The sequence below is a fragment of the Felis catus genome, chromosome B3 (assembly GCF_018350175.1).
Source record: "Felis catus isolate Fca126 chromosome B3, F.catus_Fca126_mat1.0, whole genome shotgun sequence".
Classification (NCBI taxonomy): domain Eukaryota; kingdom Metazoa; phylum Chordata; class Mammalia; order Carnivora; family Felidae; genus Felis; species Felis catus.
Genome location: NC_058373.1, coordinates 74541508 through 74554991, shown reverse-complemented (window position 1 = coordinate 74554991; position 13484 = coordinate 74541508). Strand labels below are relative to the sequence as shown.

The 13484-nt window shown below is 56.8% G+C and overlaps 1 protein-coding gene across 1 annotated transcript; it reads right to left on the bottom strand.

The window, feature by feature from the left end:
- Window positions 1–9164, bottom strand: NFATC4 (nuclear factor of activated T cells 4). The gene is made up of 10 exons (XM_023255611.2): window positions 8928–9164; window positions 6733–7828; window positions 5155–5317; window positions 4368–4567; window positions 3865–4037; window positions 3262–3402; window positions 2306–2361; window positions 1902–2028; window positions 1128–1709; window positions 1–377 (listed from the first exon to the last, which is right to left on the bottom strand). Exons 1-10 carry the CDS (start codon window positions 9025–9027, stop codon window positions 310–312), a joined length of 2706 nt encoding a protein of 901 aa, XP_023111379.2. The 5' UTR covers window positions 9028–9164; the 3' UTR covers window positions 1–309.
- Window positions 9165–13484: the final 4320 nt, after the last annotated feature.

The following is a 13484-nucleotide window of genomic DNA, read 5'->3' as shown; positions in this document are numbered from 1 at the left end:
CACTAGTCAGTGAGCAGTTTATTATCCATCAAGCTGTCCCCAGCCTCCCAGCACCGTGGCCTGTACACAACTAGACACAGCCTTCACTCCAGTCTTTTCTCACACCCAGCCTTGGTCCCCACTCCCATCTTAGCCCCTCCAAGGCAGCACCAGGCCCAGGGGCCACACCTCAGCTAAGGGCAGGGGAGAGGAGGCAAAAGCTGGAGAAAGAGGATCCTGATTGGCCCCAAGCTTCTGGAACCGCCACCCCAGGATGAAGGGAAAGTGGGCAGGGCTTGGGCAGGGGGGCTGGGGTTGCCAGGTGATGCTTCAGGCAGGAGGCTCTTCTCCAGGAGGTGCAGGGAAGCCACTCAGGTCTCGGCCAATGATCTCACTCACTGTAAAGGAGGTGCAGTTGAAAGATTGGGCTAGGGACTGGTCCCCACCTTTTCCAGAAATTCCCAATCCATTCCAGGCAGGCCTCAGTCTAGGATGCTTCTAGGTTCCTCCTCCACTGGCTTCTCTTCCACAGGGCCTCAGTTTCCCCAATGTGTCTTGATACCTGTCCCCAATCAAATCTCACTCAATTCCATCCATGTGGGCTCCCAGGCCCCCATCTTAGCCCTTTCCTGCTGGCTCGGCCTGCGGTGTTTGGGCAGTCACTGTCATCGGGGCCAGAGGTGGGTGTAGCCAGTGGGAGGAAGGAGATGCAAAATACGAAGGCTCCTCATCACCAAACCTGACCACAGTCACCATGTGTGGGGGGATGCTGAGGCAAGGGAGAATGTGCCTGACGGGGACCTCAGCAAGCCCCTGCCCTGCTCTGAAATTCAGTGCGTGACTCTGACAATTGAGGGAGCTAGGCTGAATGGTCTTCAAAGTACTTCTAGCCCGGAAATTCTGTGATCTGGGACAGAGGGCAGAGGCAGGAGAAGGGCTGGGGCAGGAACTCTCTGCACCCTTCAGAACTGAGTTTAACCAGATTTAGGTGGCCACATGCACCAAACACTTGCCTCCTGAGACCCTCCAATTGGCCCTGAGGGCCCGAGGATGCCCCATCTCTGGGAAGCCAAACTCCAGCCCTCAGCAAACATGCAGAGCAATCTCTTGCACACACTCACACTCACAACCCCCAGCCCCACACCCACCTTCCTCCAGCGTGATACCCTGGATAGGGACACTGTCTCGGAAGCCGCTGCCGTAGCCACCCCTGGATTTCTCCTGCTCCGGAGCCCCCTCCCCAGGGCCATAGCTCGGCCCTACCTCATTGTATCCCTCAGCAGGTGGGGGATGAACACCACTCTGGGGAGGGAAGGGGCCTTCGAGGGGTGGGGATGAAGGCAGTGGAGGTCGAAAGGGGGCTGGAGGAGGGAACGGCAGCCCCAAGGGAAATGGGGAGCCCCGTCCTCCATAGGGGTCACTAGGGAAGGGCCGGGGAAGGAAGGAGACTGGAGGCGGGCGGGCACAACCTGCGGTACCCCCAGTCTCAGGGAACATCCGTAGGCCAGGTCTGTAGGATGGTGGGGGCCCCGTCTGGGGGTACAGAGGGGGTGTGCCATAGCTGAAGCCTTCTGACAGGTAAGGAGCTTCGTAAGCAGGGTCTTCGTGGGGATAGGAGGGGTATGGGGGCCTGGGTGGTGAGAAGTCCATGTCAGTGCCAAAGGGGGGGCCAGGTGCTGAAGGGAAGCCGCGGAGAGAGGAGTCCGGTAAAGGCTCCTCCTTGAAGATCACTGGGTAGATGAGAAAGCAGGACACACTGGTGAGAGGGCTGGCAGTCTCCCCACTACACAGCCTCTGCCCACTTCTCTGTCCCCAGGCTCCATCCGTCCCTTGGATCCTCACGATGGGGCACCGCATCCCTCTGCCCCTGCCTCAGCTCCCCGTATCCCCACACCCCCACCGTGGGCTGTCCCAGAACGTACCAGGCAGGAACTTGAAACTCTGGGTAGGACTGCGCTTCCTCCGCCCATTGGAGACATAAAAGTAGACCTGGACTGGCCGGGACACCCGCTTGTTGCTGTACTCAGGGACAGTCAGGGTCAGCGTCACCTGGGGAAGAACACAGGATGAGGCAGGGAGCCCTCGGGGATCTGGCTCGGCATAGCCCTTTCAAGGACCCAAACTCCACCTCCTGGCTTTTTCCATTTGCTCGACAGCAAACTTCATTTCCTAGAGATGAACCTGCTCCCAGAGTGACCAGACTGCCTCCTCCAGAAAAGAAGAGGTAGCTTCTGGAGTCCATTCCCATGGGCAAGGGACATAGCTGTGAATTTCCTGACCTCTCCCACCACCCGCCCAGGGTGGGTGCCCTAGGTGACACTGGTACCTCATTGCTCTGCAACCGGTTCACTGTGGCCTCCTCCTCCCACTGCAGCTTTCCATCTGTGCAGGAGGAACAGAGAGCTCCAGCCCAATTCCAGGGCCCATGCCCCTTGCCCAGTCCCCTGCCACTTCCCCTCCTGCTAGAGTCAGGGCCACACTCAGAAGGCCCCTACAAGGCCTGGCTCACAGGGGAGCCCATTGCATGTTTACTCAATTGGATGGAAGAGGCAGCAAACTGAAACAAGAGAAGTGGCAGGGCCAGCCCGGGGAACCAGAGAGAGTTCATGACAGAGGTGACTCTGGAACCCTCCCATTCAGTTCCAAACATCCCCTGCCATGACAGTGCTGGGAGGAAGTTCAAGAGTAAGAAAGGTCCTAGCTTGAAGGAAGGCAGTGAGACCCTGATCTCAAGATCCAGAATCTCTGAACCTTCTCTGACATGGTCCCAGGGTGCTCCATTTGAGTGTAGGTGCTGGGGTTCTTGGTGGGCAGGGGTGGGGGAGGGCAAAGGGCTCAGGTTGGTGGGTTTACTTGGACCCCTAAATGTCCCCTTCTCCAGCCCCGCAACTGACCCGAGGCCCCTCACAGGCTTTGTAATCACAGTTGTGCTACCAGGTCCATAACTCAGGAGGGGCTTGGGGTCTGGGAGGATATAAGTCCCCTCTTCCTCTCTCCTCTATGGACTATCTACATGGGAGTAAACTGTGTCAAAGCTGACTCCTCTTTGATAAAATGAATGTGATTTCTCACATCTGTTCATCATCTTGAGCATTTCAGATTGCTGTCACACCCATCTCCCCATGGGAAGCAGACAGGACAATAGGAAGGGCAGTCCATCTGTTCCCTTTCACAGATAAGGAAACTGAGGTTCAACTTGCTAGTTTAATGACAGTGCCAGAGATCTCTCACTTGCCCGTTCCAAACTCCTCCTGCCTGCCCCCCGCCCCCATGAGTGCTCACCAGGGCCCCTCTCGATGAACACCACCTTGGAGTCTGGCAGGAAGTTGGAGCCAGTGAGCACTAGTTCCTCTCCTCCTCTCACAGAACAGGCACTGGGGCTGTAGGCCTCTACCTGGGGCAGCTCCTGGGCCGAGCGCTGGGCTGCAGAGCAGTGCAGGAAGGAGGCTGGCTGGGCTGAGTCCAAGAGGACCCCACCCTTCTTGGAATAACTGCCACAGGACCCTGGAGGAGTCCTCCTCGGTAGCAGACATACAAGTAAATCAACACTATCCCTGGGGTCACACACACCAGGTGAGGAGCTTGGGCAGAGACAGAGATGAACAGCGTCACCTAAGGGCGGAGCTACCCAAACAAGTACACAGGGCCACCCAGAGACAGATGGAGGACAGGCCAGAGACAGTCCAGCCCAGAGACAGAGTCTGTGGCAGGGACAAATTAGAACACTGCCCCCAACCCCTCCATAATAGAAATAAGCGCTGAGTCCTTTATAGCGCTACCTAGGACAGGACACAAGACGCTATGCAGAAGAGATGGGAAGCCAGACATACACGCAAACAGGGAGTGGCAAGAGACATAGAGATGGCACAGGGCCTCTTTGCTCACAGCACTCAATGGGCACTGATGCTGTCTGCACTGAGACGACCTTCCCGCTGCCCTGGGGCACGTGCACCCGGAAGACGAGCCGCACACGTGTGTTCTTGCGCCCAATGTCTGTCTCCCCCTTCCGCAGCTCAATGTCTGAGTTCCGGAGCTTCAGGATTCCAGCACAGTCAATGCTGAAGGCAGAGAATGGAAGGCAAGCCCCCACCCAGCTGAAGCCAAATGGCGAGGCCCCTGTAAGGAGGAAGCCCCCACGCTTCATCCAAAGCCCTGAATGACTTTCTCTGGGAACCTAGGGGGGGTATTTTCTAATCACAGGTGGTCTCTCCAAGGTGCTCCCTAGGCCCCAAGTCCTCTTCTAGATCATGAGAAGGCCTGGAACCTGTTCCTAGAGGTGATGTCCAGCTAGCTCTTCTGGGAAGAGGAAGAGTGGGCCTAGCTTAGACCTCATGGAAAAGGCTGGTCCTAAGGCCTGAAGACTGAGGGGAAGTGAAGTGGGGACCTACTTGGCTGCCATGTTGTTCTCAGGAAGCAGGGTCATCTCCAACACTTTGGTACCACTGACTACAGCTTCATAGCTAGCTGTGGCCACCATCTTGCCTGTGATACGGTGCACCTGATAGAAGGCATGAGGCCGCAGGTTCCTTTCATCTGCAGTGCCAATGAACATCTGTAGGGTCAGTGGCTTCTCACTGTAGCCTAGGAGCTGGCAGACGGAAAGAGAGAGGCCACCCAACTGAAACCCCCACTGTCTCATCCTTCATCCATCCCTGGGCTTTCAGTCCGCCAGGGGATGAGGATGGTGAAAGATAAAGGATATCCTGAAAGGGATTCCCAGGGGGAATTGGGCACCAGCTGTGGAGAAAACGTGGCCTGGAGTTTACAGTGTTACTCTTGGAATAAGGCCCAAACTGAGCTGGGCAAAGGGGGAAATCTTCCAAGAGAGACTGGCCCAACTCAACAGACAACCTAACTCCCAGTGAACTTTGGCCTCAGCCTAACTCCTCCCCCATATCTGGCAGGCTACCATTTTCCAGAGTAGACATGAGGCGGGTGTCCCATGGGAAGAGTGGAGCGGGGGTGGAGGGACAGAGAAGGAGAGAGTATATCCGGGTCCTGGAAGTGCACCCTTTCTCCCTTAACTCCAGCCCCTCCCCCAGGCTGCCTGCAGGGTCATTGCTGAGAGGGAGTGTGGGAAAGGGCAGTGCCATGGGTCTGCACAGCTGGAGCCCATCTGCAGGGATCTGGGACTGGAGAAGAGAAAGGCTATCAGGACTGCCCTCTGCCCCTTACCTTGACTACAGGGTGACCACCAGGGGCAGCTTTGACAGCCCCTCGGCTGCCCTCGGTCTCGTAATGGGCCCGGTGGTGGGCTCTAGGCTGCACCTCAATCCTCAGCTCCAGCTGCTCATACTGGCTGGGCAGAGGCCAGTCCAGTGGGGGTAAGGCAGAGGTCCTGGGTAGGAGAGAAAAGCACTGATCATATGCAGTCTCAGACCTCAGTCGGAGCAGCGCTGGGCCCAGCTCCCTGGGATGTGAGGGAGGAGGGGGTGTGAGTGTGGGAGAAAGGAAGTCACAGCAGAAATAAAACAGTCCACCAGCCCGAAAGCAAGGGGAGATAGGAGACAGCCCTCTCAGAGCCCCTTGAGATGAGGGTGGGGAAGATGACACAAGGCCTGAGACTCCTTTCTTTCCAGTTCTGAGCACAGGGTTTGGGGTGGCGAGGGTTCCTTCATGGGGAGGCAGAGGTGAACCTAGACCTAATCCTAATCCCCAGACCTGGATGGGAAGAGTCAAGTAAAGAAATTCTTCAGGCCAGAAAAGTCCTCAGACGTTACCCCTTTATTTTTCAGATAAAGAAACTGAGGCCCAGGGAGTAGAATCCAGCAAGCCAAGCAAGCCAGTGACTGACAGAAGCCAGGATTGTTTCCAAGCCAGCACCCTCTCCACTAGTTGGGGCTGGAGAGGTCAGTTCCAGAAAGCTGGGGGTTACAGATGGGCAACTTTCCTGTCCTGAACTCAAAGATAACCCCCCCCCCCCAGGTGGTGGCTGGCATCGTCTGGAGACACTCTGAGTAGTCAAAACTAGGGGAGAGGGTACCATCCAGAAAGTAGAGGCCAGGGATGTTGCTAAACTATCCTACAGCACCCACCACAGCCCCATACAACCATCATCCTGCTCAAAATGTCAACCATGCTGCGGAAGTGAAACCCTGCCCCGCAGGAACCCATGAGAGCTGGTGTAAAGGTTTCTTTCCCCAGGAAACTTTTCTGCGTAGAGCCAACTCAATCTGACATCCCAAGATTTAGGATTATTGAAATGTGCAGGGTTTTTGAGTGAAAGGGGTGGACGAACTTCAAGAACTGCTTGTTTCAGTATGAATTCCTTGACTTGCAAGCTATTTTATTCAAATTAGCAGCTACACTTTTAATCAGTAAGTCAGGGCCCTAGAAATTATGAGAAGGGAGACTCCCTGCTACTGGGTGTAGGGCAGAAATCCAGCCAGGTTCCATGCCCAGCCAGTGCCAGCATAGAGCTAAGGGTGGGGAACACCCTAGAGATGCTCCTTCTTTACCTAAGTGGTCCTCTTGGTGGGGGTGGGGGAGAGGTTTTTCCTTATTGGTCCCCAGGGAGTGACTGTCCTTTTGTAAATTATCTGTCTGGAGGGCGTGGGGTTTTTGTTTTGTTTTGTTTTGTTTTGTTTTTTAATGCTCTCCAAAACTGGGTAGATGGCAGCAGCCAAGCTGGTTGCAGATTCTCTTCTGAAATGCCAAGGACACAACTAGGACCTTTCTTCAAACCCATCCCGTCACCCTCCTGCTCTAAGTGAGATGGCTGGAGACACAGGCGGTGCTAGGCACAATCCTCACCTGAAGATGGGGCTGTGTCCCCCAATCCGGGCCTTGGACCAAGCCAGTGGGGAGGGCACTGCCAGGTAGTCCATGCCCGCCACCTCCTTCCGAGGACCCCCGGGAGGAGCCACAGCCTCCTCTGCTCCTGACTGCAGCTTTCCATTGCATGGGGCAGGCTCCTCAGGCCGAGGCAGAGCCACTGCCTGCTCGCTGGAGGTCCGCCGGGTCTTCTGCGGGATGCTCTCCGCCGGTGGGGCTCCCACGTAGTCAAAAGGGCCAGGGGAGCCAGGGTCACGGGCCAGAGGCAACGGGGGTGGTGGAGGTGGCTCGGGCCCCTCCTCCCCCAGGCTGCCGCGGCGGGACAGAGCTGGGGAGGCCGAAGACGGGGTCCCAGAGCTGGAATAGCGCCGCTTGCCACAGGGAGAGGCGGGCCGCGGGGAGGCTGGGGTGGGCCCAGGAGCGCTGAGGAGTAGCCAGCTATCCTCTGGCCCCCGACCTCCGGGGCTCGGACCATACAGGTTCCAGGGATCGTCGGGGGTCCACGGCCTAGGGGAGGCCCTAGGCGAGGGCAGGGGGGAGCCCAGGCCAAAGCGGGAGGCCGCCTCATTTAGCTCAGACTCCACCTCGTCGCAGGCCGCATACAGGGCTGCCTCGTCTGAAGCGTCGGAGAAGAAGCTCCACGAGGACAGGCTGCTACTGCCAGGGCTGGGGCTGAAGAAGGGGCCCCCGCCCTGGCCCCCGGTCTCTCGGTAGCCCCCAAAGCCTTCTGGTGGCGGGTAATCCCTGGGGGAGCCGTCCCCCCAGGCATCAGGGTTGTCCTCCAGCGTGGCCGGCGGGTCGGGCGTGGGAGAGATGGAGGTGATGCGGATGCTAGGGCACTCAAGAACACGGCCTCCCCCAACCCCCCCGGAAGCCCCTCCCGCCCCCCCCAGCCTCACTGACCGGGCGGGCTGGCTCTCCCAAGTGCCAGGTGAGGGGGCCGGGCGGGGTGGTGGCGAATGCATGCCAGGCCGAGGGGGTGGAGGCCGAGGAATGCCAATAGGGGCAGCGCCATAGGGAGGGGGCTCCCCCAGGGCCAGACGGCAGCATGGCGGGGCGTCCTCTGAGTCCAGTTCTGTCGAAATGGGAAGGGAGGGGAACAGAGAGAGGGATGCCACAGGAGATGCGGACAAAGAGAAGCAGGTGAGATGTCTGGGTTCCTCGAGTGGCCAGCCCTCCACGCCCCGTATGCCACCCCCTCCTCAGTATAAGGGGGCTGGGTCCTGAGATGCCCTTCAGAGCCACGAAGACAAAGGCAAAGTTGGACCTCAGAAGGTGGAGTGCACAGATCCAGACGTCCCAGGCCTTTTCCCACTGGGATAACCTGAGCCCCTGGCCCTGGAACCAGGGGTACCAGACGGGGCGGGTCTTAAGGTGAGGAAGGCGACTCGAGAGGAGCTGGATTTGGGCCTGGAGGCGTGTTTAGGGAAGCGCAGGGCTGGGCTGGGGGCGACTCACACATGAACCCAATTAGCAGCGGCTCCCAAACCCCCAAACGGTGCTGGCAGGAGCCCCAGTTGCCATCGCAACAGTGGCCAAGGGAGGGGGGCTCCAGGGCTGTGGCAACGAGGGGAGGTGGCTCCTCCCTCGCTCCCCCCATCTGGGGGCGGGGGTACAGCCGAGGGGATGCTGCGTGCCGGGCCCGGCCCGGGGGAGGGGGCCGCGGGCAGCGCGAATTCCGTGAGAGCGGCGGCCGCCGCCCCCGGCTCAGTCCCCGCCATCTGCCTCTCATTGCGGCCGGCGGGGGAGGGGGAGGGGAGGGGCGCCCTGGCGGGCCCGGAGAGCTCCCCCAGCTCCGGGCGTCGGGTCCGCCGGCCCAGGGCCGGGACCGCGAGGGACACGCTCCGGGGCCCCCTTCCCCTTCCCCTGGCAGCGCCCGGGGCTCCCGGGGCCGCTGTTCCCGCCCGCCCCCCAGCCCGGTGACAGACGGCCCAGCCGAGAGGCGGCGCGCGGCCAAAGGCACCCCCACCCCCACCCCAGTCACGACCTAAAAAGGAGAAAGTGGTGCCCGGCCCCCAGCCTCACCTCCGCAGACCCCTCAGCCTCTGCGACTTCCCCCCACCTCTGAGCCCCTCATCCTCCACCCCAGGCTCGCTGCCCTAAAATCCCCAGTCTCGGGATCTCCGGGCCCTTCCTTTCTTGACCCCAAGACCACTTCCCAGCCCCGCACTAACCTTCCCCCGACCCCCCCGCGCCCAGCGGGGGGGTCTCCTTTTCCTCCCCGAACACCAGCTTAAATTCCAGCTCCTCATCCTCGCAGCTCGCTGCCCCCATGGAGCCGGCCAGAGCCCCCAGGTCCCGGTCTGGGTGGGAGGGGGGGAGCTCAGGAGGCTGCCGTATCTACACCCGTGGCTCCCTCCCTCCCCTTCTCCGTGACGCCCCCTCCTCCGCTGCTGCCGCCTCCCTCCGGACGCCCCCTCGTTATTATAGAAACTTTTCCAAACTTTTTTCCCCCAAACTTCTTCAAAGCGCCCCCCCAGCCTGTCCCTGATTGGCTGCCCGGGATGCTCCAGCCCCTCCTCCAGGGATGAGATGAGAAAACCACGCGCCCCTCGTCCTCCCCCACCCTCCCTCCCTCTGTCCTCTCTCCAGTCCCTCCCCCTCAAAAAAAAAAAAAAAAAAAAGGAACAAAACTTAATTGGAAAACGGTCCCTCAGGCTTGGTGCGACCTCACTGAAGCCTATAGGCCAGCATTGGAGACAATCATATCCCTCCGGGAGCATTTCCACCACCACCACCACCCTCTTGTTAGTCTAAGTTGAGGCTCCGGGTCCGAGAGCCTTAAAGGGGCCATATCCTGGGTCCACCGTGTAGAGAGCCCAGGCAGACCCTTTCTTAAGTTCTGAAGAGTTGTGCAGCCAGCAACTCTCAAGCAAGGACACCTCCTCTCTCCTTCGCCTCCAAGCCTTCGGGCCCAGCGGGCTCTGGGGTGCAGAGCGGCTACAGCCTGCTCTGAAAAGGAAAAGGTCTTCCATCGTCTGAGGCCGCCCTGCCTGGAAGCCTTTGCCCTGCAGAATCAGCCCTTCCAGCTACCGTCTCTGCCTAACCCTCAAAGGTGAAGAACTTTTAGCCGTCTTGGGGAACTGTTCAAAGGTCCACAGCCTCTGACGGGCGGTGATCCAGGCCGGACTTTACCGCTGCCCTTGTCCCAGCCACCCAGAGGGGCCATTAATTAGCCTCCGCGGGAAGTCGGCTCCCTCCTCCCTAGAAATGCAGTCTGGAATGAATCTCGGATCCGATGGCATCCCGCTCCGGCTCGCCTGAAAATCCTGGCCAGATTTTCTAGGAGCCCAGAGCCGGGCGACCTTGTGGGCCCCGGGGTTGGACACCTGTCACCTGGGCGGGGGGGAGGAAGGAAGACTTGGACTGGAGTTTCAAGGAAGGGCAGGTATGGTGGGGCCTGGTTGGGTGAGTGGGAGTTAGATCAGAGATTCTTGATTCAGAAGGCGGCCGGGGTACCATCCCCGCCCCCGCCCCCCAAGCAAGAATGTGTACTTCAAAGTTCTCTAACAGGCCGCAGCGATTTTTCATCTAAATCCCTCCAGCTCAGGGCTGCGCCCTCAGCGGCGCCCCAGCCCCGCACCTAAAGGGTTAAGCGACGCCCCTCGGGTCAGACGTTTACAAACACTCGGGAGCCGGGCGGGGACCGCGCCCGTTACTCTAATGAGAAACAGGCTCTGCGGGGCTGGGGAAGAGGGGAGGGCTGGCCCGGCGGGCCGGAGCTCCGCAGCGGCGCAGGCGGCTCCCCTCCCTTCCCTCCCATCCTCCCGCTGGCCCGCCCTGGGGACCCCCCCCCCTCCAGCCCCCGGGGACCCCAGTGACGTGCGGAGCTGCTCCGGCTCCGAGCCCAGGACCGCGACGCTGGAGGGGCGGGGATAAGAGGCTGGGCCGGCGGGGAGAGAAGAATGTTCCGAGGCCGAGCTGGGAGGCGGCCTGGTTTGATTTTTCTTTTTCTTTTTCTTTTTTTTTTCTTTTTTTTTCTCCCCCTTTGGTTGGTCTCCTCAAATTACATTTCCCTTCCAGTTTCATCTCGGAAATAAAGGAAGGAGAGACCTACAGGGAGGGAGAGCGAGGAACACCCTGAGACTCGCGCGACCAGCTTCCACCCGAGGGGGCTGCAGAGAGAGGAGGGAAGCGGAGGCTAGAAGGGCAAGGGAAGAGACCCCAACCCAGCCCCTGCTTCCCCACACGTCGCCCTCGCGCCCCCCACCCCTCCGCTACACACGCAGACGCGCACATTCTTTTCAAATGTCATATTTCCTTTGATCCTGGGCAGCGTTTCTCCATGTGTCTGGCTCAGCTCCTGCCCAGCCAGCCACCTCCCCCTCTCACCCCCCTTTGTATATTTTCCTGGAGAACTCTTCCCCTCCTCCAAGCATCTGGAAGGCCCTCGAGGCTGGCGTCGGCGCACATTCCCCCCGCGACTCTGGCCTCGCCTTCCAGTGACTCAATTTCCCCTCTGCGGGTGTCGGGCGGGGGGGGGGCGGGGGCGGGGAACAGAGGGGAGAGTTGTTGAGAGCAGAAGTAGTACGAGCGAGCCTGAAGACTGTTCAGAGTGCCAAGCTTCTCTGGGGGGGAGTGGAGCGGGGCATCCCCTAGATTCTGAAAACCCTCCGATCTGCCTGGGCTACAGCAGAGGGATGGAATTTATGACTTCTGCAACGTCCCGCCTGGGGAAGAGCGAGTATTTGTAGGTTTAGGTTGCTGTACACTTCTGCTCCCCGGCGCCCATAAAGACCCAGCCTTCCTCGCTCCGGCAGTCCCAGGTTTCTCGCGCGCCTAACCTTTGTCCTCGCTCCGCTGCCCCCTAGCGGGCAAACCTGAGCGCCGTTCGGCTCTCTTTGACCTTGTGTTAGTGGAACGCTTTGCCTAGTGCTCTGCACTTTCACAACCTTGATTGAACGGCCTTGGAGGTGGACGTTATTATTTTTTTAAATCACAGGTACATTCTCCTTGTAAATGACTCAAGCCGTAGAAAACTATATAGTAAACCGTGATAGTCCACCGTTTTGTGTACATTTCCTAACATGTACACACACCTGCTCTTTTCAGGAACATGAGACCATGCTGCAAGCATTTTTCATGACTTGTTCTTTTATTCCCCCTCATTTTAACAAATGGCTTGGAGATCTTTTCCTGTTGGTACATGTGCATCTGAAAATGGTGACAAAAGTGCCCATCTCTTCATGTGAGGTTAGTGACACAGCTAGGTCTGTGGGTCCTTTACCAGTGCTAATATGGCCCATGCCATATTTTACACAGGAATCCATGTTAGGCTGAACTCCCCCCAAAAGATGAGGCTGAGACAAGAATGACATGCAGGTAGTTTATTGTGGAAAGCAATCGCAAGGGACAAGGCAGGTGAGGAATGGGAAAAGGGAAAGTGGGAATGAGGGAAAGCAGGTCCAAGGATGTGGTACTAAGCTGGTCACTGCCCTGAGCAACTGGAACATTATCCCACTGGGATTTTCTGTGGAGCCACATAGAATACGAGTCAAGAGACAAAGAGAGGAATATTTACCCACTGACTCTTACCCCAGTGGTCAAAAGTTGCCCCTTGAATTGTTAATTCCCTCACCCTTCCAAGTTGACACAAGTGTCAGAAATGATAGGTGTCCCACAAGGCTGCAGTGAAGAATTCCCCAGGGAAAAGGCAAAAGCTAGGTGCTGTAGTTGGGAGCAGATACTGTCAGGTGATGCCTGCAAGCAGTTAGTTGCCGCAGTAATAGCTACAGTAAAAAGATGGGTGGAGAGTATATGAGGCAGCTAAGATGTGCCTGTACAAGATCATTCATTCAAACAAAAAATATGTATTGAAGTAAGTACCTTTATGTTCAGAGGCAGTTCTAGGCATTGAGTACCTATACTTATAAACCAAGCCCCCAAGATTTCCAGTTATTGTCAAGCTGGAAATATATTTCGTACTTGACATCTCCCTCTTCTTTGCTCCAATAACCGTAGAAAAGTATGTTTTTGTTTTTTAATTTTTTTAACGTTTATTCATTTTTGAGAGACAGAGTGTGAGCAGGGGAGAGGCAGAGAGAGAAGAAGACACAGAATCTGAAGCAGGCTCCAGACTCTGTCAGCACAGAGCCCGATGCGGGGCTCAAACCCATGAACCGTGTGATGGTGAGATCATGACCTGTGCTGAAGTCAGACACCCAACCAACCGAGCCACTCAGGTACCCCATAGAAAAGTATGTTTTATTCATGCAGTATCTACCTCCTTTTTATTCCCTTCATTGCTACCCCGGTTTAGACCTTGATTTTTTTCCTGACTGATTTTTCCTGACTGAGACTGTCAGTAACAACAAATACCTTACATATTTGACAACTGAAGTATATGATTTTCAAAGCCCATCTCTTCTGTAACAAAAGATTATTTTCAGTATCAATGATGATATGAAACATAATCATGACCAGAAAAGAAATACAGAGTACAAATTTTCTTTTACTGACCTAGTATGTTCATAACAATGCCAGTAACATATATATGTTACAGAACAAGAAAAGAAAAAGCAATGGGTTAATAATTATAATTATATACATATATTTTTTATCTTAAATAAAAAGGAAAAACATATTTACATATTGATCTGCCATAGGAATGAATTATGACACGACAATTTCTGTTCCAGGTCTTAATTTTTACAAATTTGTCAATGACTTTGTAAAAATTGATCTTCCCATATAGACAATAGAGCCAAATTTGTTCTTCTATTTCATTCATG

Excerpts from the sequence above, each read along its gene's own strand:
- NFATC4 (XM_023255611.2), bottom strand. The coding sequence starts at position 9,027 with ATGGGGGCAGCGAGCTGCGAGGATGAGGAGCTGGAATTTAAGCTGGTG. Across the intron at positions 4,568-5,154 it reads GTGGTCACCCTGTAGTCAAG|CTCCTAGGCTACAGTGAGAA; the intron begins GTAAGGGGCAGA and ends TCCGTCTGCCAG. Across the intron at positions 378-1,127 it reads GGGTATCACGCTGGAGGAAG|TGAGTGAGATCATTGGCCGA; the intron begins GTGGGTGTGGGG and ends CCTCCTTTACAG.